Below are 26,855 nucleotides of genomic sequence, written 5' to 3'. Positions count from 1 at the left end.
ACACATTATCTAGAAGAAGACAGATGGTTGAACAACTCTTGAATGAACAATTATCTGGAGATGGATCATTTTGAAGCCATTAACATTGGTTACATTCGTTCAAACTGACCATAAATGATCAATGACACCAAGAGAAGGGCAAACTATATTGTCTGTCCATGAACGATCTTTCTTTAATTAAAAGATTTTTTTATGTAACTATCAGAAAAATCTTTCAAACACAACCAACTTCTTTTTAGATGGTGATGGTCTTTCATCGGTCTGCTAAAATGATCGTTCGTTCTGATATTTCACCCGATAAATAATTGCTTTGGTTGTCTGTTTGGGTCAACTTAACATTCATGTGCAGAAGTACCTTAAGAACAGGTATGCACATGCTTATAGTTGGTGACAATGAGCCCATCTGAAACAATCTTCTCCTTAATGGACTCAAAAGATCAACCCTTCTATTTCCCACTGTCCAATATCTGTGTTCTCCAGGATTAGCCAGCAGAATGTATGGCTCATAATCATCGTCCTTGTTCTATATCCGCACTCCATATTAAGGTTTATTTTTGCTTTTAGATATAATTACAGAGCTTACTTGCAAATAGGCTGAACAGAAAGGCTATGGAAGCAGTGGCAATCTGTAATTTCTAACCACACTACCTATTAACTACCAGCTATTTTGAGAACAGCAGTGTTGATTATGCTTCACAAAGGCAATCTTGCTGTTGGTGGCAGCATTATGCTAAGAAATGTGTAAAATGGAGAGGAGCTGGACATCTTATAGACAGTGTAAAGTGACTGTAAACACAAACTCATCTTCATGATTTGACCTAAAGCACATTGTCAAGGATCAGTGTGGTTCTCCATGAATTCTAGAAAAACCTTGTCTCTGAAGAATGAACATCTGCAACCTATGAACAGTACTGCTGCCTGTTCCCAACCTGAAAATCATCTTACCTTAATATGTCTAATCTACAAATAGTACAAATATTTACATGTATACTTCCATATTAAGTTCTGTCAACATTCATAGGTATCCATTAATCTGAAACCAAGGCATCTCGTAAATCTTCCACCAAACATGGCCGAGGGCTTTTAAGCTACATTCTTTTATGTTCTCATAGTTCATAATCTGTGGTTTGGTTAACCTTGCATGGTAACACAGCCCTCCCTGTAAACTTACAATCTAACCAGCTAAAGGCCTGTGGTCATCACTGCTGGCAATTTTAACCATTTCATTTTCTGATCTCAATATCAAGTCTGTTCCATAATATCACATTCTGTAGTGCCTGCCATTTACGCAAGAAAATCCATTTCTGTCATTGGCTAAAATTCAGCATAAAAGCATTCCAGTTCTTCGAAAACTAGTAAGTATTTCTGTGCATTGATATACTGTATAAATGACCGCCAGCGTAATTCAGCCTCATCTATACTATATCCTGTGTATGAGCACACTAAAAGCTTTTAGGATAGGTAAGGTATACAGACAATATTGGCTGCCATTTCTAGATTAAAACAACAAAAATATATATAAATTCTTATTATTTGCACTATAGAGGCCACTGAAAACTATAAGTGTTAGCAGAATACGGAGCACCTATTGTAGTAGTCTGGTTGACAAAAGATCTGCAGCAGCGTGGGGGACATGTCTTGCATGTCTGTCTTTATAGGATTCATTACTACAATTGTTATCACTGAGAACAGTACTGGATGTGGATCTCAGCACCATCTAAATATCACATATATCACACATTGTAGTGTGTCGGTCAAATACCTAATTACTGTATACAATTTAATAGACGTGTTTTCTCTCAAATACTGACCACCAGATGTGGAGTGATCCTAAAAGTAGTAGTTGTTGCTATTGAAGCACATGGTCCTCCAAAGAGTTTTAAATCAGCAGCGTATAAGGTAAAATCTGGACAGAAAAGACATGTTTTCATGCTGTCTCTCCAGGCACAGTGGTTCCTGTAGGTTTCTTCTTGGGGCGCGCCTTTAAATTCTTGGTTTGTGGCTGTTTTAGAAATACAGATGTTGGACATATCACATATCACTTCATTTCCACCAATATATGACACAACCCCTCCGAAAAAAAGATAAAACCTACCATAAAACACAGTAGATCAGCTTCAATTTGTGTTACTCTAGTTTTCCTAAGCCCGCCATTCTTTTTTCAAAGACTACTTATCTCACTAGTATGTATAATAGCAAAATCATCCTAATCTTGAAGGACTTCAGACATGGCTTTTTAAAGGGGTTTTCCAGAACTTTTATATCTATGGCCTAGCCTTAGGATAGGTCATCAATATCTTATTGGTGATGCCCCTTCCAGCATAGTGAACGGGAGCAGAGCTGCAGTAACCAGCTGAACGGCAGGGATGCAGAGGGTCCGATACTCAGTATGAAAGTTTTGGAAAATCTCTTTAGGCCACCTGCACCTGAATATGTGCTGTTTTTACACGTGGATTCCAGTGTGGAAAAACGGCAGCGTATTACAGAACCAGCAGTTTTTGAGATTACACTAATTTCATGTATACTTTGCAGTTTTAGCTGTGGATTTCCCCAGTTTCAATGGAAGGGTGAGATCTGCAACAAAACCCCATCAAATCCGCACCAAAAACCCGCAATTAGACATTGCGGATTTTGGTGCGGATATGGTGTAGAAATGCAAATAAACCTGCATGGAAATTTGTGCAGATCTTTTGTGTGTTCACCCACACCCGTGGGCAGGTGGCCTTAAGATGCCCATATACCTACAATAATGATCAGGAAGCCAACATCAGTGTTCCCTGATCTCTCATTAGAAACATGCAGACTCAGATTGGAACATTTTTACTGCTACAAGGAAACATGGCAGACATCTCTGATGCCAGCAATATCCCTATGAAAATCCAAGCAGACAGCCTTCTGTCCCTTGTTGAGTGATGTGACGGGACTGTAACATAACATAATGCCTTTGCTTGTTGCAGGGGACAGATTAAAGATATAGACGATCTAGACCAGGCATCCTCAAACTGCGGCCCTCCAGCTGTTGTAAAACTACAACTCCCACAATGCCCTGCTGTAGGCTGATACCTGTAGGCAGTTCGGGCATGCTGGGAGTTGTAGTTTTGCAACACCTGGAGGGCCGCAGTTTGAGGATGCCTGATCTAGAACATACACGACAATGAATAATACCAAATATCACAACCCATACCTCAACTTTTGTAACTTTCTTCACAATTTTGACACTTGCTGTACGTTTTGGTGCTTTTTCCACAGCATCGTCATCTGAGGGTTCCGATTTTACATCTGTCTGGTCTCCATCTGACTTCATGGGTCGTTGTTCCTCAGCAGCTAAACAGTTGGATGAGGCTGCACACAAAAAGGAAAAGTCAGGTAAGGTATACAGCTGGTATAAAACATCACTAACTTTGTAGATATAAATGACCCTGAGGTTGGAACTACATGGAACACATCTGCAGGGCCTTTAAGAAAACAAAAAAGAAATGACAGAACTATATGGAAATCTTTGGTCTCTAAACCAGGTTTACAGACCATAAGTGACAGTCACAATGTGCTAGGTGTTATGCTGTAAATAGCAAGAAAGGTTTCATCTAACTTACATCACTGCTCAGACTGTGACACCATTATTGTGTTGGACATATGGACAACTGTAAAGTGTCAAAACATAACTGTGTACTGGAAGTTTCAATGGAAAAAAAATGGAAAAAGTCAATAAAGCAAGACAATTGTTTTCCCATAACAGAAATATCTGAATCTCTACTGCTACCAGAATTAAACAAAGTCCAGTACCTAGGAGAGCCCTGCTATGGAGTGTTTCAATGGCGGTAATAAATTGGGGTAGGGTCCTCACTCTGGAGGATGCTTAGGTTTCTGAATTCTAAGGGTGGTCCTTCCAATCCCACCAGGTGAAGTACATATTGGCTGCTTCCATGGCAATAAAAGCTGTCAGTAGTAGACGTCCCATAAACTTTAACAAGTGCAAACTGGATTGTGGCTTAAGAGTGTCCACCACTTCAATTAGCATAACAGTATGAGTCCAGATCCGGTGATGCAACTGTATTTGGAAAAGGACCAATACAATGACCATATTGCTAAGTGTTACAAAAATCTGTCATTTTTCTTCCAATCTACCCTTCAAAGCTAGGGCCCAAGCATCTACCTTTCTTGGCCACCAGTATCCAGAAGTCCCACCAGTTGTTTTATGACAGAGCTAGATCTCCAAAGGAGCTGTAAATGCCACCAGTTCCATGGGGAGACTGTTGTTATACACCAAACACAACTAGCCTATGCTTATTGAACACACTTACATCAGGGAACCAGGGTTTTTTCGTTAAAATTTTCATAAATATGTTAAATAGGTTCTCCAGGATAAAAAAAATTGATGACCTACATCTAGGATAGGTCATCAATATCAAATCGTCGAGGCTCCGGCATTCCACACGCCCACCGATCATCTGTTTGTGAGTCGTTCTGGAACTACACAGCTCTGTCCATGGTGTAGTGGGCGAAGCTGGTAACTGCAGCGCTGCACCCATTCACTTCAATAGGGGCAGAAATACAGTAACCAGCTGTTTCCATGACACAATGAACGGAGCATTGTAGTTTCGGAGCTACTCCCAAACAGTTGATCGGCAGGGGTGCGGTGTGTCAGATCCCTGAAGATCTGATAATGAAAATTATTAAATGTTGGATAACCCCTTTAATGTCTTTTATTATTTAAGAATACCTTTAATTATTTAGCATTAGTTTCATATTCAGTCAGAATAAATCATGCAGATTAACAAGGGAAATGCATGCTCTATGTTGTACACTTACACCAAATCCATGGAAGCAGAGAAGACAAAGAAAAAGACTAGTGTTGTATCTGCTTGATAAATATGTCCATACACTATAACTAGTAAATGGTATAGAACTATGAGAAAACATTCCACCCACAGTCATACATATGACCATTATTAAAATGTATGTAGAACCCCCAAAAAAGCCTAAAATATGTGATATTATATAACACCAATGTCCCTTGTAATCAGCTTCAGAACAAGCCATACAGAGAGGGCACAATTCAGTAGCCATCTCCTACCAGAATAAATGGGTTGTATACTTGGGCACTGCGAATGCAGCAATTCCCAAATATTTCTCTACAATCAGAATTATTCCCATTTCAAGCTGGAGGGATTATCCTTTGAAAACTCTACATTGAGCGCAAGACTATTCCAAATATCAGCAGGACAGCAGTCTGGCAACTGACAGCTTTAGAAGCTCAACCCAAAAAATCAATAGTCAGTGTCCTGCAGATATATAGAATTTTGTATCCAGTTGTTATTTTTGCAACTTTTTTGTTATATACAGGTGAAACTCAAAAAATTAGAATATCGTGCAAAAGTCCATTTATTTCAGTAATGCAGCTTAAAATTAGAATATTGTGAAAAAGTTCAATATTCTAGGCTCAAAGTGTCACACTAGTCAGCTAATAATCCATACCCCCTGAGCAAAGGGGACCTGAGATTGTGACTTTGGGGTTTCATAAGCTGTAAGCCATAATCATCCAAATTTTACCAAATAAAGGCTTGAAATATCTCACTTTGCATGTAATGAGTCTCTCTCATATGTTAGTTTCACCTTTTAAGTTGCATTACTGAAGTAAATTAACTTTGCCCAATATTCTCATTTTTCGAGTTTCACCTGTAGACTGTGAGAAAGTTCTTTCTTTGACCTATACTGAAATATGGAATACATGAAGACTAATTCTTGTAATATATGCGCACGATGTGATGAGACGCCTGTATGCACACATATATCTATTTATATACATTTAAGCAAACCACCATCAAGGACCCAGAGGAATTGCACAGAAAAATAATAAGGTGTCATGCATATCTTTAAGCCGAATGGGGTTTCCAAGTGTTTTATACTGATGACCTATCCTCAGGCTAGGTCATCAGTATGTGATGAGGTCTGACTCCCAGCACCCCGCTGTTCAGCTGCGGAACTCACCTCACAGCTGGGTATCACTGCTCAGCCCCATTCACTTGAATAGGATTGAGCTGCGCCTAGGCCATGTGACTGATATACAGTGATGTCACTGGCCTAGGAAGAGGCCGTGGTTCTCACCTCTTCAGAGATCTGATCTGCGGGGGTGCTGAGAGTCATCCCCCCAACGATCACATACTGATGTCATCAGTATAAAACAATCAGAAAACATCTTTAAGAAGAAGACAATATTTGAATGCATCATCTTGCCACAAGCTTTTGGATCTGTTCAGTCAGCAGATTTCTGCCATTAAAAATCAGTTCCATGCATCTGAATTAGGTAGTTTCGGCAGCAAGTGCATGGATTTCTGCAAGGCCTGTCCAGATGAAAGGAACAGTCTGCAAATAAACAAAAATTGCCCAACAGGATGAAAATATCTCCCCAGCTACCACAATTAATTCAACTTGAAAAGACTGGAGGTAGTTAACTATTAAAACATAACTTTTTTTTAGATACTGAGCTAAGAAAGTACAAACAAAAAATATAGTCCTAAGTGTGTGCACACCACCAACCGTGCAACAAGAAACAAGCAGAGGGCAGGCCATACGCTGTCCTCCATCCGATAGAAGACCGCCTTAGGAGCCACTGGTGGGAATATTTTTGGGAGCCATACGCCCCAATTAACCCCTCTTGGTCTCTATATATTTTTTTTTATAGGTCCATTCAGTTTAATACTTCCACATTAGGTACCATCCTTCTGATATACTTGTAATTGTGGTTGGCACTCTAAGTATATACCAGCTGTTGGTAGCCAACCCTTTCTCAGCCCTTAATCCCCTGATGAGTCTAGGGCTAATAATACTATAGACGAAACGTGTAGGGAAGAATCGGCTTTAAGGGGTCCTTTACTTACTAGCATCCTTAGGCAGGGACGTCCAGGGCCTCTAATATTTTAGGGAAAGGTTCCAGACGGGGCCGCCCTTGTCGGGGCTTCAGGGACTTCTAGGCCTGACAGGGCATTCCAAGGACAGTGATTCTTATTAGGACCCTGCCCATGTTGAAAGATTGACTACAGGAACTTCAAGACAGTATCCAGTTGACTCCCATTTACCTGTAAGACCGTTCCTTATATATTGTGGAATTTATACCTGATTGGGAAGTTGTGTAATTTTGCCATGTGCTTGATACTGTTAAATCTGGGTACCCATGGCAATATTGCTTGTTTTTTGTTGGTAATGTCTGTTGCACGGTTGGTGGTGTGCGCACACTTAGCACTAATAAACGTTATGTTTTAATAGTTAATTACCTCCAGTCTTTTCAAGGAATAGTCTGCAACAAATCTGTCATGTATGACCTACACCAGTCTACTTATTATACAAAATATAATACGGATCATTTCATATTTGTATAACTACTTCAGCACTTTCTACTATTGTACATTAAATTTTACTTAACCCATTAAGTTTCTACCTTGATCCACAATGGTCTCCACTAGTCCGTTGGAAGCACTGCGTAGCCGAGGCTCTGAACTCTGCAAGTGCACAGCATCATCCTCTTGTATCAAAGTTAAATCCTGCATGCTGAAACTCCGCAACTTCTCTGACAATACCCCTTGACCCTGAGAAATAAACATGTTCTAAAACATACAGGTCCAACCAGTCATCTTCCATGGCCAACCATTTCATAAAGGTAAACCATATAGCTATGAGGGTTATGTATTACTGATGTCTCAAAATGTAAGAATTAGCACAAAGATTTTCTTATCGTCATCAAAATACAATTTATGCATAAAAAGTGTGATTAAGCAGTTCAAGACCGGGCCGTTTACCTTCCTTCCTGACTAGGTGCATTTGTTTTGTTTTTTTGGCACATGCATGTTTGGTTATGTAAGTAATTTTTGAACCTTGTTTTTATGAATCATGGGGCTCTAGTTTTATTTTTCATACCTGTGAAAATTCTAAAAATAAAAGCCAGTTTTCCAAATTTTTCATCTTTATTTTACTATCAGGAAGTACAACTAAAATACTTAATTTTTTTTTATTAAACACAATGGATCCTTTATTTTGAGCATCATTCTGCACTTATCAGTTATAAAATAACTAGCCTAGCCAATTCTCAGCATTTTTCCGTTGGGCCCCATTTTAGTTAATCGGACTGGCATGCATTCCATCTGCATCCAACAGTGCCGGATCCGGAGAGTTCTGGCAGGGTGTTCTCTGCCGGAATAGCTGCCAAAACGGTTATGTAAACTAAGCATAACTGGGGTAGACCAAGTAGTGCCAGTTAAAAGGGGAATACAGCCCCCAGATAGTTTGTACAAGGCTGTACAGCCTCTCTGCAGAGCTTATCTGGTTCTGCTAAGACCCAGCAGCTCACCCAGACACTTGGCCTCTGGGAATCACATGATTGCTAGAACCGGAGCAGAAAGCAGTGGCATTGCCGCTTCCTAATCTGTAGCGTTGCCTTTTCTATGGGAAGCATGGATGTCACTGATTCGATTAGCATGCAGCTGCCGTTGAATGCATAATCATCTGGTGAACCATAATTTCGCTGACAAAGCCATACACATTTAGTCCATATTGGCCATTACAGTCATTCAAACTGATCATGTTCAATGACACCAGGTAGGGATGAGCGAATCAACTTCGGATGAAGTACGAACCCGAGTTCGGAAAAAGTTTTTTTACAGTAGAAATTAATTTCTGAGGTTATTACACAAAGACTTAGAGAAAGTGACAACTTCGGCTCATAGGAGCCAATACATTCTAATACTGTAGTATACTGTAGTATTATGAAACATCCGAAGTCAATTCGCTCATCCCTAACACCAGGTAAGAGATAAATGATCATTTTTTTAAACATTGTTAACTTTATTTTATATAGATGATACCTATATATGGACTGTAAAGTTTTGCTTAAAGGTGAACAATGTTATTTCTCTAATCATATGGCATCATATTACTACAAATCTTACAAGTCACAAAGTAGAGAAGTTATCACTAGAATGCTGATAATTATGTTATCATGGAAAAGGCAAAGCAAAATAATAAAATTATTTCAAATAAGAGATGTGGCTTTTCGGTGGGACATCTCACTACGTTACCTTTGAAGCTGCAGTTACTGCTGCATTCGCAGCAAGATTTAAGCCTCTTTTGCCCACACGCATCATAGTTTCATAGCTCTTGTCTCTCGCCTGGGCAATGTACTCATCAATCTCCTGTAGGTCAAGAATATTAGACCTTTACAAGCAAATTTCAATATACTGAAAAACATGGTTCATTTTCAAGGCTCTGTACGGCTTTATTTGACATGTTACATGACGTCTTTATTCTCAATTGAATGAAAACTAACTTTACATATTGAAACAACAGCAGCCCCAGAATGAAGGACTTGATGCCATTTTATGGTAATCAGTAAATTACTCTCTAAAAAAGGGAGGGGGCATATTGATGTCACTTCTATCACTAAGGGAGCCTCTGAAAGAGCAGCCCAAGCTCAGCATGACCATATAAATTCTATGTTTGCCCAGTTATTCAATGAGCACTATGTAATACCATATTCTCCCACTGCTGCTTTGACATATACTACCTAACACTACACCCACAGGGGGAATTTATCACGAGGGCAATATTTAATGTCAGTTTTGGTTAAGTCTGCATTGGAGTACTTTGTGCCAAATTTATCAAATGTAGCACATTTGGTGCATCTTTAAAGTGTAACCGTCACGATTTCATTAAAAAAAAATCAATTTTAGCATATGTTGCTGCAGCAGCATTATGCATAAAGCAATCTATAGTTTCTTCACATACCACAGTTTTCCTTGAGTTTTTCCCTTAGTTACGGCTGTTTAAACATTTACAACATGAGGACCTTCTCAAGATGGCTCCTCTGCCAGTTCTCTGAGGCCAAAACTGCTTTCCCTCACTTCCCATACACACTTGCTGTAGCCAGCAGCTCCCTGCCAGCCAATCAGATTGGATTACTGAGAGACACGCCTCCTCACTCTGATGCCTAATGCAGGCATGCAGTGTGAAGAACCACCCCTCCGTCTTCCTGTCTTCTTAGTTAGAGACAGACAAGCCATAGCAACTGTTTTTTAAGGGAGCAGTGGAAAGGGACAGAGGACATTAATGAAAGCTGTTATTATAAGGTAATTACAGATCTTTTGACAATCATTGACAGACTAACTCAGGTATACATGCCTAGCTCTAATAAACTAGCAAATAAATAAAAATATGACAGTTACCCTTTAAACCCAAGGCTAGTTTCAGATGAGCGTGTTCCATGTGAGAAACTCGCTGTGTGTGTAAGCATGATTTCCTGTTCTGACCTCTGCTCCTCTGAAAGGATCGCATGGCATTATAATGATTTATAATGCTGTGTGTCCCTGCTACACCTGAATCTACTGAATTACGAACAATTCTTTAGATTCCAGGGCTGGCAAGGACATACAGCATTATAAATTATTATAATACCATATGATCCTGTCAGAGGAGCAGCGGTCAGAACGGGAAATCACGCCTACACACGCAGCTAGTTTCTCGCATTGAACTCGCTCATCTGTAACTAGCCTAAGATTTCAGTGACTCTAACTGGGGCAGCACAGAACCTTTATATCTGCCTTGAACAGGATGCACATAAGATCCTTGCCTTTTGCCATTCTGTGTGTCCCGGTGGGCCGATGTCAAGGGGGCCGCCAAAGCCCCTATCTCTGCCACTGGCTGGGCACATAATAAGCTGTCAGTGGTAATTAACTCTGTGAGGTACTCATGTACCCGGCCAGTGACATGGACTCCTGAATTCAACTATTTCCTGCACATCACCGCCAGACAACTGGAAGAGGAGGAGAAAAAATGGCCTCTATTGATAGCCAACTCAGAGGGACAGCTTTTAGGGCAGTATATTGTGCAGCACTGTGGTATATGGTATTTTCTGCTACGGTATTGCTTATCCCCGACTTTTGTTGCCCCATCTCCTGTCAATTTAAACCCTCCTACAATATGGGGCCACTTTTAGGTTCCCAATCCACCCCTGGGTATGGTACTAGACAACCTAGTAGTTATCAAAGGCTCCCCTTGACCTGTATATTTATATTGATATAAATTACATTTTGCAAAGTATAACATAACTTTTGTGAAAGTATACATACCTTTTCTTTACTAGACAGAGTTGGGTGCACAAATTTCCTATACAACACACTTGAGCCTTTAGTATAGGGTGAAAGGAGCCAAATCACAAATGCAATTTTCAGCTCAAAATAGAAAGGAAACCTAAAAAAGGGAAGCAATAAAGTTACCGCTGCATAAATATGTCTTTGTTAAATAGTTGCAGAAAAAAAAACCTGAGGCTCACACCTAATGGAAGAATGTGCTAAAGAAGAACAATTACAGAAACGCATAATATGGAGGGAATAAATAGACAGTCCTCTTTCTGTGAAAGGACTAACAGCATCATCAGTAATTTTTCAAGCTCACATGATTCATTTATGGGTTCACGGCTCTCATAACAATATTTGCACATAGTAGAAATTATTGAGAATAAAGTAATTCAAAATATATTTTAGTTGGTTTGAATGTTCTTCTTAGTCAGCTCTGATGGTGTGCAAATGGGCACCTTAAATCTTAAAGGGGTTCTCTGAAATTTTTATATAATGTATGGCTATCTTTGTAGAACAAAAGGGCCAGAACTACACCACTCAATCCACAGTGTGTAGTGGACAGAGCTGGTTACTGCAGTATTCACTGTAATAGGAGCAGTGCTGCAGTAACTAGCCCTGGCTACTATACGGTGGACGAAGCTTTCATTTTCCAGCACCGGAGCTACTGCAGAACAGATGATCAGCGGATGTGCTGAGAGTCGGCCATTCTAATATTGAGAACCTACCCATGAATTCGTTCATTTAACAATTGTAGTAGTTAAAGTGACTAGGTGACAATATTATTAAAGCTATTCAAATATGACCCAAGAGTCAGGAATGACCTGTTCTTCCAGCGCTGTTGCTCCATGCCAAGCTCTGTTTACTTGGCTGCAGTGATGCAGTGACCATATATCCCACACAACTGCTGGAGCCAATCACTGACCTCAGCAGTATATGACATGAGACAGCTGAGGTCAGTGACTGGCTGCGGTGGTCACATAGGGTATATGGGTACATCACTGCAGCTGATGGGGAGAGAGGTAGTATAGCTTCTGACTCTTGGCCCATTTCTGAATAACTCAGACAACCTCTTTAACAGCTTCTTTAAACTGTAACATGTATTCCACCTGTGTATTTTCCTTTACACGGGTCTTGACTACTGGTATTTGTGCTAACAATGCTAGTTTTGCTTGACTTCCTCCCAACACAGTTCTCACACCTACAAAATCGTTGAAAAGACCTTTGTTCTAATGCTTACATTCACAACCAGTTTGTGATTTACCTATTTTCCATGCATATGTAGTAGGATACTGTATAAGACTTGGATCACGCCATCTCTGCATACCTCAAGAAATCTCCTGGCATCTAACATGCCCATTGGCTTCAGTAGCCAAGAGTGTGCCAAATGTCTGTACAAACCGGATTCCAAAAAAGTTGGGACACTATACAAATCGTGAATAAAAACTGAATGCAATGATGTGGAGGTGCCAACTTCTAATATTTTATTCAGAATAGAACATAAATCACGGAGAAAATGTACCATTTTAAGGGAAAAATATGTTGAATCAGAATCAGAATTTCATGGTGTCAACAAATCCCCAAAAAGTTGGGACAAGGCCATTTTCACCACTGTGTGGCATCTCCCCTTCTTCGTACAACACTCAACAGACGTCTGGGGACCGAGGAGACCAGTTTCTCACGTTTAGAAATAGGAATGCTCTCCCATTCTTGTCTAATACAGGCCGCTAACTGTTCAATCGTCTTGGGCCTTCTTTGTTGTACCTTCCTCTTTATGATGCGCCAAATATTCTCTATAGGTGAAAGATCTGGACTGCAGACTGGCCATTTCAGTACCCGGATCCTTCTCCTACGCAGCCATGATGTTGTGATTGATGCAGAATGTGGTCTGGCATTATCTTGTTGAAAAATGCAGTGTCTTCCCTGAAAGAGATGACGTCTGGATGGGAGCATATGTTGTTCTAGAACCTGAATATATTTTTCTGCATTGATGGTGCCTTTCCAGACATGCAAGCTGCCCATGCCACATACACTCATGCAACCCCATACCATCAGAGATGCAGGCTTCTGAACTGAGCGTTGATAACAACTTGGGTTGTCCTTGTCCTCTTTGGTCCGGGTGACATGGCGTCCCAGATTTCCAAAAAGAACTTCGAATCGTGACTCGTCTGACCACAGAACAGTCTTCCATTTTGCCACACTCCATTTTAAATGATCCCTGGCCCAGTGAAAACGCCTGAGCTTGTGGATCTTGCTTAGAAATGGCTTCTTCTTTGCACTGTAGAGTTTCAGCTGGCAACGGCGGTTGGCACAGTGGATTGTGTTCACTGACAATGGTTTCTGGAAGTATTCCTGAGCCTATTCTGTGATTTCCTTTACAGTAGCATTCCTGTTTGTGGTACAGTGTCGTTTAAGGGCCCGGAGATCACGGGCATCCAGTATGGTTTTACGGCCTTGACCCTTACGCAGAGATTGTTCCAGATTCTCTGAATCTTCGGATGATGTTATGCACAGTTGATGATGATAGATGCAAAGTCTTTGCAATTTTTCGCTGGGTAACACCTTTCTGATATTGCTCCACTATCTTTCTGCGCAACATTGTGGGAATTGGTGATCCTCTACCCATCTTGGCTTCTGAGAGACACTGCCACTCTGAGAAGCTCTTTTTATACCCAATCATGTTGCCAATTGACCTAATTAGTGTTAATTGGTCTTCCAGCTCTTGTTATGCTCAAATTTACTTTTTCCAGCCTCTTATTGCTACTTGTCCCAACTTTTTGGGGATTTGTTGACACCGTGAAAATTTGAATCAACGTATTTTTCCTTTAAAATGATACATTTACTCGGATTAAACGTTTGATCTGTCATCTACGTTCTATTACAAATAAAATATTGACATTTACCATCTCCACATCATTGCATTCAGTTTTTATTCACAATTTGTTTAGTGTCCCAACTTTTTGGGAATCCGGTTTGTACTTTTAGCATGCATTTGACTGGTATATGCTGGTATGAAAAGTATTAAAAAGTTAGTAGTTGATCACACTTTTTAAATATACTTGTATGCACAAACAAATGGCAGACAATGACAGACATACGCTACTGTACATGCATGAATACAAGATGTTTGTGTCCATCACATTACTTGGTGTCATATATCACAGCATAATAAGGCATGGATATGACCTACTGGCCCAACAGGTGACATACACTACAAGCGTGATAAAAGTCATAGAACTACCTACGACCAGGAGAAATGGTGTGCTGTATAGCATGGTAACCACACACATTTTACATGTACCAACGGCTAAACCTGCTTCGTGTTCTGACATGCTTAATACTTCAGCTGCAGACGTCTTTAGATGTTTACTTCTGGATGTCTGTTTTCCACCGCTTAATAAGAGCATCTCCAATGATCCATGAAGTGGTAACACGACCCTGTGTGCATATCTTACCCTTGAGAATTCATTTTCCACCTGCTCTTGGAAAATCAGCCTGTTACAGTCATTTACGCAGTCAGAGATAGTACACTTTCCTATCAAGATATTGATTCGCCCGCTTCCTAAAACTCACTATAAAGGTGCGGACAGGCTGCAGATTTCAAAGCCAAAACCAGGAGTGATTCCAAAAAGAGGAGAAGTCATATCTGGTTTTTATACTTTCTCTATTTTTATGATCCACCCCTGGTTTTGGTTTCCAAAACGGCATCAGGAAACCGGACCGCGTGGCCGTAAGAGCGAGGTAAGCAAAGCCAGAAGAGTGGAAGGACAAAAGTTTACATTTATCAAAGAATTTGTAACTTTTTCTGTGTGCATTTATTCCACAATAGTGTCTGCTGAGCTACATATTTATTAAAGGGAGTCTGTCATCAAAGTTTCACCTTTTTAACCCTTCCCATAGCTTTCTAGCAGCCTTACAGTTAATAAAAACGTTACCTTTATGACCAATCCTGGACTTATAAAACCGGCAAAAAACATCTTAGTAGCATATGCAAATGAGGGCTCGCAAGTGCCCAGGGGCGGCGTTACCCTCGTAGGTGCCCAGCTAGCTCAGCCTTATCGTCGCTTCCCCCCGCCCATTCTTTCCCTCTGCCCGCCCATCTACTTACTTCTTGGTTCGCAGAGATCCCGCGCCTGTGCACTCAGTCCGTCGGCCGGCGCATGCGCACTGCGATGCCTATTCCTTGTACGGCATCACAGTAATTAATGCGCATGCGCCGATGGACCGCCTCCTTTGTGGTGTTTTCGCGCCATTAGCTGGCACATGCGCATTAATTACTGTGATGCCGTATGTGCATATGTGCCAGAATTGTCAGCCATATGCAACATTGTACATCAATTAGTAATAATGGACCATAAAGAAAGTATAATTTACTGGGTGGCTGGGATTTAGACATATTTATGAGTTGTAGATTGTAAGCCCTCACGGGCAGGGCCCTCTCTCCTTCTGTATCAGTTTGTAACTCGTCTTGTTCATGCTTAGTGCAATTGTTTAGTATGTATGTGCACCTCTTATCATATGTACAGCGACCATGGAATGGAAGGCGCTTTAATAAATAATAATGATAATATGTAACTTTTTTTTTTTTTAAGACACAAATGAGAAATAAAATCTCTATTCCACACAGACCCGAAGTAGAAAAAGTGCTGTACTTTTAGCCAAGTTTATAGCAGACAATGTCTGTTGTCAGGGTCAGACTGGTCCACCAGAGTACAAGATGATGCTCCATGATGCACCATAATGAGCCCAAAGATCCAGGAGAAGTTTTTTTGGAGCCAATCACTTGCCACTGTCTATTTCTTTGATTCAAAACCTATTAAACATTACTGATGATATGGGGTTGGTAAATCTCCCCCAGTCTGTGTGTTGTGACAATTTATCAAAGGAGACAAATGGTGTCATAAATCTGTCACAACCCATGGCAATACATTCGACTAGTTTTAGCCATTGGCTAAAATGGCACCACTTTTGATAAATATGGCTTTATGCTACTTACCAGGAGAGGATAATGTCAGTTAAAGTTTCCGCAGTGGAGAAAAAGGCAAACACGATCCAGTACATCATCCATTTTACCTGCAAGAAGCCATACATTATTCAGCAGCTTCCATGTAATGTTCTGGTGCCCGATTTGACAACACCCTAGGGCACCAGTAACTACAACAGGTTCTGTGGTGTTTCCGTCATGGGGCCCGCCATTTTACCGGACAAACCAATGCTGTATAGATGAGCTGGACCAGACACTTTTTCAGTTGTGAGAAGTATTAAAGGGGTTATCCGCAGTGGTGAAAAAGGAAAACACGCTAGGGAGTCTCGTCCCTGTTGCGGCCTGCTATTGGCTGCCCCCCGTCGTCAGATGTGTTCATCTGTGGCAGCAGCGGCAGTGCGGGCCTTAGAAGCGAAGTGGTATGCAAATTGCGGATCCTTAAAACATTGATACTGGCCACGTGTGTTCCGCATTTTGAGGAACAGAACGTCCTGCCATCTGTAGAACAGTCCTATCCTTGTCCGTAAAATGCAGTGTGCTGTCGGCGTCTTTTGCAGCCCCACTGAAGTGATTGGGTCCACATCCGACTCACAAAAAATGCAGATAAAAACATGGGCGTGTGCATGAGCCCTTAGGCCCCTTTCACACGGGCGAGATTTCCGCGCGGGTGCAATGTGTGAGTTGAACGCATTGCACCCGCACTGAATCCGGACCCATTCATTTCTATGGGGCTGTGCACATTAGCAGTGATTTTCACGCATCACATGTGCGTTGTGTGAAAATGGCAGCATGCTTCTCTTTGTGCGTTTTCCACGCAACGCAGGCCCCATAGAAGTGAATGGGGCTGCGTGAAAATCGCAAGCATCCGCAAGCAAGTGCGGATGTGGTGCGATTTTCACGCACGGTTGCTAGGAGACGATCGGGATGGAGACCCGATCATTATTATTTTCCCTTACAACATGGTTATAAGGTAAAATAATAGCATTCTTAATACAGAATGCATAGTACAATAGCACTGGACGGGTTAAAAAAAAAATTATTTTTTATTTTAACTCACCTTAATCCACTTGTTCGCGCAGCCTGGCTTCTCTTCTGTCTTCCTCTTTGCTGTGCATAGGAAAAGGACCTGTGGTGATGTCACTACGCTCATCACATGGTCCGTCACATGTTCCATCACCATGGTAAAAGATCATGTGATGAGCGCAGTGACATCATCAAAGATCCTATTCCTCAAAGAAGAAGACAGAAGAGAAGCCGGGCTGCGCGAACAAGTGGATTAAGGTGAGTTTAAAAAATGTATTCTTTTTTTTAATCCCTCCAGCCCTATTGTACTATGCATTCTGTATTAGGAAAGCTATTATTTTCCCTTATAACCATGTTATAAGGGAAAATAATACAATCTACACAACACCTAACCCAAACCCACATTCAGTTTTTTATCACACGCGTGCAAAACACATTGCACCCGCGCAATAAAAACTGAACAATGGAACGTAATCGCAGTCAAAACTGACTGCAATTGGGTACCTACTCGCGCGGGTTTGCCGCATTGCACCCGGGACGCCTCCGGAGCCAAAACGTGACGCTCGTGTGAAAGAGGCCTTAGTGTGACACCAGCCTAAGGGCTAATGCCCATGAACGTAAGGGATCTGTGCCCGTGCTGCCGACCGTTAATAGCAGTCCGCAATGCACAGGCTCTGTGCTGCGGATGCGGACCTGTTCTTGGAAGCACTTCGTAGTGTTTCCCTTGCCTCCGCTCCGCAAAAGATAAGACATGTCCTATCTTTGGCCATATCTTGTGGATCACTGACCCATTCAAGTCAATGTAGTGCACACAGCCAGTGCCCACAGATTGCGGTCTGCAATACGGGCACTGAGCCCTTACATTCGTGGGCATTAACCCTAAGGCTGGGTTTGTGCATAACTTTTTCTGCAGCATTTTCCCATTTTTTTACCGCCGTTATTTGTGGTATTTTTTTGTAAAAAGAAAAATGATGCTTCCAGATGTTAGCTGCGAACCCCAAAACACTAACTACAGAGTTCCTATTTTTTCCATCCCCCACTCATAAAAACAACAGAACATACATGAAAAAATATATATATATCGCTGACGCCCAACATAGCTGCATCCTTAAGGCGCCTTTACACTACCGTATGTATTTTGCGGTCCGCAAAACGCAGACCCACAAAAAATAAGTGTTGCATTCAATTTTCTTTCAATGCTAACCAGTTATGACCTGTCCTATCTTTTTTGCGGGACTTCAGAACGAACATACGGATGTGGACAGCACGCAACGTATTGAAATGAATGGGTTCACATCCAATCCACAACAAATGCGTATCAGATATGGACCAAAAATACGGTTGTGTGAAGGAGGCCTCAAAGCGATGATATAAAAAGGATTTTAAAGGTCATGATTTTGAACAGGGATGCCCAACCTGCGGCTCTCCAGCTGTTGCAAAACGACAACTCACAGCATGCCTGGACAGCCTACTGCTGGGGGTTGTAGTTTTCCAACAGCTGGAGGGCCGTAGGTTGAGCACCCCTGATTTAGAATAATGCAGGTAACTTAGTGAAGATCATTTTAAATTTAGTAACATTAAAACGATCTGCAGATTAATCCCTGGGGAGGAATAACACATTGAGATGAAATTAACTAGCACAGAGATGGTCAGAAAAAAATTCCAGAAGAGGAAAAATGATTCTAGAACAGGTTGGCTATAGTACACTGCAAAGAACAAATCACTTCTACAGATCCGGCAACAAAGAGAAGGACTGCAAAGCTGATAGACTATTCCTGACTACGGTAAATGGATAATGTGGATTAGCTCCATCCAGACAGGTTGTGACATTCATGTGTATGTTATCACAAACAACAGCACTTAGGAAAACTTACATATTCTTTAACATTTTTTGTCTTGACAGCCTTATATGACGAGTATGCCGGATATAAAGTGCCAAACAGCAGCCTGTAAAATAAAAAGGTAAAAGTAGAGTCAGGAAGAATATAATCATGGTCAACTGATCAGAACTGACTATGACTTTGCTATAAATCTAGAGAAACATAAGCTGAAGGTATACCAACATGCCAGAAATTAGAAGTTATTATTACATATTAAATGTATATGACATGAATGTACCAGCAACTGGAAAGAATATAAATCTACACAATTGTAATCAGCAGTGTAATTACAATTTAACAATGAGAATGTGTTTCATATAGTTCTAAACTGAAAAAAATAAATAAACCTTTCACTAAGCAAAGAAACAACAAATAATTATTTACTAAAATGAACTAACTAAAAACATAACTTTAGTGAAAAATAATGAGTTTTTATAAAGATGAGAACAAATATATCAGCGATCCTCAACTGAAGAACTGCGGTTGAAATCCGGACCAGGTGTGCCGTCTGTCTGGCCTTCTCAAATCTGTCGACAGAGATGCATCAGTGGAAGGCAGTGCCTACTCGAATGCATCTATGACAGCACACCTGCCATCAGGAGCAGAACTACTGCCTGGGCCTGGCATACAAGAGAACCCAGGAGCAGTGAGTGGATATATAATTAAATTTATATTTTTGGTCTGGTCCAGTGTTTGACTTACCGGAAATAATGTCATTTTATTTTGACCTTGATGGACGGAAGGGCATACTCCTTATTAAAGGGATTCTGTCACCTGGATTTTGCCTATAGAGCTGCGGACATGTGCTGCCTGATCGCCGCTAGCACGTCCGCAATATCCATTCCCCATAGCTGAGAGTGCTTTTATTTAGGCAAAAAAACTACTTTATATATATATGTAAATGAGGCAAGTAAGGAGCACAAGGGGCTATTACTAACATTTCTGGAGCCCACCATGAAGGAGCCCAGCACCACCCGCATCCTCCGAATCTCCTCCTTGCTCCCGGACGTCACAAAGTTAGAGCGCTATAATTGCGCAGCTAGCGCATGCGCAGTTCGTTCCCTGAGGCTGATGCCAGCATAGGGAAGGAACACTATGCCGGCACTGACATGCCGCGTACTCACGCATGCGTGAGATTACGGCGCTCTAACTTGGTGACCTCGGGGAGCAAGAAGGAGATTTGTAGGATGCAGGCGGTGCTGGGCTCCTTTACAGTGGGCGTGGCTGGGCTCCGGAAACGTTAGTACAGCCCACTGGGCTCCTTACGTGCCTCATTTACATATATATAAAAATCGTTTTTTTGCCTAAATAAAAGCACTCATAGCTATGCGGAAAGTATATTGCAGACGTGCTACCGGCGATCTACCAGCGCATGTCCGCAGCTCTATAGGCAAAATCCAGGTGACAGAATCCCTTTAATAAGGAGTATGCCCTTCCGTCCATCAAGGTCAAAATAAAATGACATTATTTCACATTTTGCCAAAAACATGCCAGGCAGTCTACAGAAATTCTACATTCCACATCTTGCCTGTAGCAAACACATCACATAATGCTCCATTCTTCACAGTACAGAATGTCCAAACGATTTACTAGCCCAGATCCCATTAAAAGCTGTAGTATAAACTTGCAGATCATATTTAGTAAAGATCTAGCCATAAAGAATGACCGTCATAGACAAGGAGGTGTCGCCCTTAATCTTTCTTCTGTTACAGGAATAATAGATTAGCTTCTGGGATCCAGCAAAGATTCTGCTGACTGGACTAACGCATTACTACGGAGCACCAGCACGTCCGATTAACTCATGTGCAGTGGAAGTGAAACATAGAAGGGGCTTACAACTAAATCAACATGATCAATGTAGACGTGTAGTGCGGTGGCGTAGATGTAGCCTACGTCCTAAGGCTACTTTCACACTGGCGTTTCTGGGTCCGCTTGTGAGATCCGTTTCAGGGCTCTCACAAGCGGCCCATAAGGGATAAGTTCAGCCCCAATGCATTCTGAATGGATAAGAATCTGTTCAGAATGCATCAATTTGGCTGCGTTTGGTCTTCATTGCGTTTTTTTAGACAGTCGCTAAAACGCAGCTTGCAGCGTTTTGGTGACCGTCTGACTATGCAGAGCCAAATGGCTCCATCCTGACTTACAATGTAAGTCAATAGGGACAGATCCGTTTTTCACTGACACAATATGGTGCAATTGAAAACAGATCTGCCCCCCATTGACTTTCAATCTAATGAAAGAATAATGCAAACGGATCCGTTCTGAACAGATACAAGCGTTTGCACTATCGGTGCGGATCCGTCTGTGCAGGTACAAGACGGATCCGCACCGAACGCAGGTGTGAAAGTAGCCTTAATGATTTATTGGAACAATAAGTGTTAGGGATAAGTTTACAAAAAGGTCAGTCATTGGAAGCAAATCCTAGAAATATTTTGAAGGTCCCCCATTAGGAATGAGCAAATCGACTTTGGATGAAGCATTCGCATAAAACTTTGTTTTAATACTGTATGGAGCGGGAGTACACCCCATTTTTACTTAGGGGTGTACTCACTTTTGTTGTGCGCATCTAGGGTTTCTACACTTTTTTCCGACATGCTCAACACCACCTGGTGCACAAATTCTGGTGTAAAAAGTCTGTCTCAAAGTAAGCCAACCAATAGTTGGAGACCACATTTATCATCCAGCCTGAGCCCCTGTGATATATCTGGTGCAGGTGTATATAGCCTGTCTAAGCTTAGGGCTCTTTCACACCTGCGTTCTTTTCTTCCGGCATAGAGTTCCGTCGTCGGGGCTCTATGCCGGAAGAATACTGATCAGGATTATCCTAATGCATTCTGAATGGAGTGAAATCCGTTCAGGATGCATCAGGATGTCTTCAGTTCAGGACCGGAACGTTTTTTGGCCGGAGAAAATACCGCAGCATGCTGCGTTTTTTGCTCCGGCCAAAAATCCTGAAGACTTGCCGCAAGGCCGGATCCGGAATGAATGCCCATTGAAAGGCATTGATCCGGATCCGGCCTTAAGCTAAACGTCGTTTCGGCGCATTGCCAGATCCGACGTTTAGCTTTTTCTGAATGGTTACCATGGCTGCCGGGACGCTAAAGTCCTGGTAGCCATGGTAAACTGTAGTGGGGAGCAGAGGAGCAGCATACTTACCGTCCGTGCGGCTCCGGGGCGCTCCAGAGTGACATCAGGGCGCCCCAAGCACATGGATCACGTGATCACATGGCACGTCATCCATGCGCATGGGGCGCTCTGACGTCATTCTGGAGCGCCCCGGAGCCGCATGGACTGTAAGTATACCGCTCCCCACTACTACTATGGCAACCAGGACTTTAATAGCGTCCTGGGTGCCATAGTAACACTGAAAGCATTTTGAAGACGGATCCGTCTTCAAATGCTTTCAGTACACTTGTGTTTTTCCGGATCCGGCGTGTAATTCCAGCAAGTGGAGTACACAAGATCCGGACAACGCAAGTGTGAAAGAGGCCTTACGCCATCTACAGGATTAGTCAATCTGGGCCCACATCTTTTACAAGTAAACACATAATTTCTGGAATCCAGTGTAGAGTCTAAGAAAGGAAACAATTTAGCCTATTTCAGTGTTTTCATTTTTTTGGGGGATATGCAAGACATTGACGGTCTGGTGAAACTTGGCACTGGAGGGTATGTTGGGTGGCTCTTGTGTAGAACGCACTGCCATCTAACCAAATCACAGGGGCAGCACCACTGTGAGGAAGCACTAATGGGGCATCACCACTGTAAGGGGGCAGCACTATTGTGAGGGGCACTAATGATACCATTTTACTGTGTGGAGGTACTAAAAAGGCATTCTTACCGTGAGGGAGCATTCTACTATGAAGGGGACATTAAGGGAGCATAACTACTGTGTGGGGGCTCTAATGGAGCATTCTATTGTGAGTGGGCCACTAAGGGGATATAACTACAGTGAGGAGCCACTTTCAGGGCTTTTTTTTATGTGAGGGGGCACTAAAGGAGCATAACTACTGTGTGGTGGCACAAAGGGGTTGGGTGAGATTTGGTGTGTATACATAGGAAGGGCGGAGTAAGTATGGCTTTCCTTGGCTTGTTGCTCCATTATGCCTTTCTATCATAGCCAGCCAGCAATTGCTGCTGCAGCAGTTCTTCTGTGAAACTGGACCAGGCAGAGTAACATTTGTTCCCCACATGCATCAGTGAGCCTTGCAAAACGGGGAACGCCGCACAGGACCTGCCATTTTGGAAATGATCTGACCTAGTCATCTAGCCATCACACTGGCCCTTGTCAGAGTCACTCAGATCCTTACGCTTTCCCATTTTCCTGCTTCCAACACATCAAGAACTGACTGTTCTCATGCTGCCTATTATATTACTCTCACAGGCATGACTGACCTCGGTGGTATACAGCACATGGGCCCTGATTTATCATACCTTCAACTCCAGAATTCTGGCATCAAAAAGTCGCAAAATAGGGCTTTTGAGACTTTTTAGCACTCGCTTGCGCAAAATGTATGTGATTGTGCAAACATTTGCGACTTTTTTCATGTGTACACCACTCACTCCAGTTTTGTAATATAGCTGGTAAAGTGGGTGTGGCTAGCTATGTTAATGAGTTTCACTGCAGATTTATCGTTGCGACTTAAGTCGCAAATAAGTCGCAATCTCACTCCAGGAAGAGGGTGGAGTAGGAAAATTGGGGTAGCTTCTCCAGACAGAAGTGTTAGGTCTAACGACAAGCCAAATTTATCAAACATGCACCATTTGATAAATGATATTCCCCTCATGATAAATTCCCCCCAATTTGTCTGCAGCAGTCACATGCCATACACAGCTACATCACCGCTGCAGCCTGTAAACACAGTCTGGAGGAGCAGTGCTGGAAACTGTGCGGGATTAGGGTTACTTTCACACTACAGTGAAAACGGATGAACGAATGTACACTAGTAGAAAATTGCCATTCAGGGGTTAAAACAATAAAATAAAAAATAAAAATCACCTTATTGTACGCACCAGGACACTCGCTACTGACAGGACCTGACGCTTCCAGTGTCCTGACTTTTGAATCACAGGTTCTTTCAAACTACATGGTGTGAGTGTGAATGTCCCCTTCACTGGATGCAGCAGGACCTGCGATACGCCATCATGCTGGGAGCGCGTCCTGTCCTGCCCATCCAGTGATCAGGGAGTGCCACTGCGTGTTCAGGTAGATGCGGTATTTCTCATATTTTTTTAAAAATTAATGTCAACACTAGTGGGGATGTTGGGGAAGGTGGGGGACACAACTGGGGGCCATTATATATGTAAGGGGACACAACTATAAGTATATCCATCTACTCCTTTTTGTCCCCTGCAGTTATAATGGCCCCCAGTTTTGCCATATATATATATTTAGTTGTGCCATATAAATGGCCCCCACATATATATAGTGGCACAACTGGGGCCATAATAACTACAGAGGAGCTCTGGAAAAAGCAAAGATATAAATGTAGAAATTACAGGTTTTACTGAATCTTTTCCCACAATACTATATATCAATCTGCTCAGCTCCTCCTGCTCTATAACATGCTGCCTGCAGATTGCAATACGCTCTGCTCAGCTCCTCCTGCTCTATAACATGCTGCCTGCAGATTGTAATACGTTCTGCTCAGCTCCTCCTGCTCTATAACATGTTGCCTGCAGATTGTAATACGTTCTGCTCAGCTCCTCCTGCTCTATAACATGCTGCCTGCAGACTGTAATACACTCTGCTCAGCTCCTCCTGCTCTATAACATGCTGCCTGCAGATTGTAATACACTCTGCTCAGCTCCTCCTGCTCTATAACATGCTGCCTGCAGATTGTAATACGTTCTGCTCAGCTCCTCCCGCTCTATAACATGCTGCCTGCAGATTGTAATACGTTCTGCTCAGCTCCTCCCACTCTATACCATGCTGCCTGCAGACTGTAATACGTTCTGCTCAGCTCTTCCTGCTCTATAACATGCTGCCTGTAGATTGTAATACGTTCTGCTCAGCTCCTCCTGCTCTATAACATGCTGCCTGCAGATTGTAATGTGTTCTGCTCAGCTCCTCCTGCTCTATAACATGCTGCCTGCAGATTGTAATACGTTCTGCTCAGCTCCTCCTGCTCTATAACATGCTGCCTGCAGATTGCAATACGCTCTGCTCAGCTCCTCCTGCTCTATAACATGCTGCCTGCAGATTGTAATACGTTCTGCTCAGCTCCTCCTGCTCTATAACATGCTGCCTGCAGATTGTAATACGTTCTGCTCAGCTCCTCCTGCTCTATAACATGCTGCCTGCAGACTGTAATACACTCTGCTCAGCTCCTCCTGCTCTATAACATGCTGCCTGCAGATTGTAATACGTTCTGCTCAGCTCCTCCTGCTCTATGACATGCTGCCTGCATATTGTAATATGTTCTGCTCAGCTCCTCCTGCTCTATAACATGCTGCCTGCAGACTGTAATACGCTCTGCTCAGCTCCTCCTGCTCTATAACATGCTGCCTGCAGATTGTAATACGCTCTGCTCAGCTCCTCCTGCTCTATAACATGCTGCCTGCAGATTGTAATACGTTCTGCTCAGCTCCTCCTGCTCTATAACATGCTGCCTGCAGACTGTAATACGCTCTGCTCAGCTCCTCCTGCTCTATAACATGCTGCCTGCAGATTGTAATACGTTCTGCTCAGCTCCTCCTGCTCTATAACATGCTGCCTACAGACTGTAATACACTCTGCTCAGCTCCTCCTGCTCTATAACATGCTGCCTGCAGATTGTAATGTGTTCTGCTCAGCTCCTCCTGCTCTATAACATGCTGCCTGCAGACTGCACTGCATTTCCTAGTGACAGGTCCCCACAGGGCTTGCACTGGCATGCCTATAGGGTTGAATGGAGCGTCAGACATGCATGTGTGCCTGCTCCTCCATTCTAGTGGGACAGACAGGCCCGCTCTAGTGGTCTGAGGGCCATTTAGGGGCAATGGAGAGATTTTCACTTCTAATGTATTGGCAGTTTAGGGAGAATCTATGTATGTATCATCTGTAATAGACAGTGAGCCAGCCTGCATCAGGAGACACCTCAGCCTCCTCTCTATGTGAGCTGTCAGGGATGTCACCCGCCCCTCCCCCACGGTCACTTACACCACCAGTCTGGAGATGATCCAGGACACCATCCTGCCTGTCCCGGCCGCAGCACAGGACGCCCGCTCTCCCTGTCGGGGATGTTGGGATCACAGTCCCGGAGCCGGTTAAATCCGTAAAGGCAAAGTCTCTGCAGCAATCCGGGAGGAGGAGTGGCCGTGTCTTAAAGGCCGCGGTGTGATGAGGCACTTATTGTCGGAGGGCAAGAAAAAATGGGATGCTGCACATAGCTGAGAGCCAGTGAGGGGAGGTGGGCCGTACCTGGTGCAGCCATAGGCAGAGGGCATCACATGGTAGACTGTACCCAGCTAATTATCACACGCTTAACCCTTTCCTCCAAAACGGGACACATTTCATGAGGGGACCCTGATGCTTGTTTCAGACCCCTTGATGCAGGCATTTCTACAAGTTGGAGGAGGTGACCCAGGGGGACAGATTGGGGACAAAAGTGCTGATGTGTGAGGAAAAGTGGAGGCCTATTTAATAACTTATTGCACCACTTTTCTAAGACCTCGTTCACACCAGCGTTATTGATGCCCGAACGGAGGCGCCAGCGCAGATGTGAACAAGGCCTAAGTCAATATTCACACACGTTTTTTCCGCCAAGCATTTCATGCATCTTTTCAGGGCCTTTTTTTATTTTATATTGTATTATCTAAAGCATAGATTTCCTCCTGAAGAGAAGGTGGAAGCAGTTTATAACCACTGAC

The 26,855-nt window shown here is 42.6% G+C and overlaps 1 protein-coding gene across 1 annotated transcript; it reads right to left on the bottom strand.

Moving 5' to 3' along the window:
- Positions 1-521: 521 nt before the first annotated feature.
- On the bottom strand, positions 522-26,337 carry REEP2 (receptor accessory protein 2). The gene is made up of 8 exons (XM_044277372.1): positions 26,146-26,337; positions 19,002-19,074; positions 16,117-16,193; positions 11,115-11,235; positions 9,069-9,182; positions 7,436-7,583; positions 3,185-3,342; positions 522-2,002 (listed from the first exon to the last, which is right to left on the bottom strand). The coding sequence occupies exons 1-8, from the start codon at positions 26,175-26,177 to the stop codon at positions 1,928-1,930; spliced, it is 798 nt and encodes a 265-aa protein (XP_044133307.1). The 5' UTR covers positions 26,178-26,337; the 3' UTR covers positions 522-1,927.
- Positions 26,338-26,855: the final 518 nt, after the last annotated feature.

Source organism: Bufo gargarizans, chromosome 2 (genome assembly GCF_014858855.1).
Source record: "Bufo gargarizans isolate SCDJY-AF-19 chromosome 2, ASM1485885v1, whole genome shotgun sequence".
NCBI classification, from domain to species: Eukaryota; Metazoa; Chordata; class Amphibia; order Anura; family Bufonidae; genus Bufo; species Bufo gargarizans.
The sequence above is the reverse complement of the archived record's forward strand: the minus strand, read 5'-3'. Positions and strand labels throughout refer to the sequence as shown.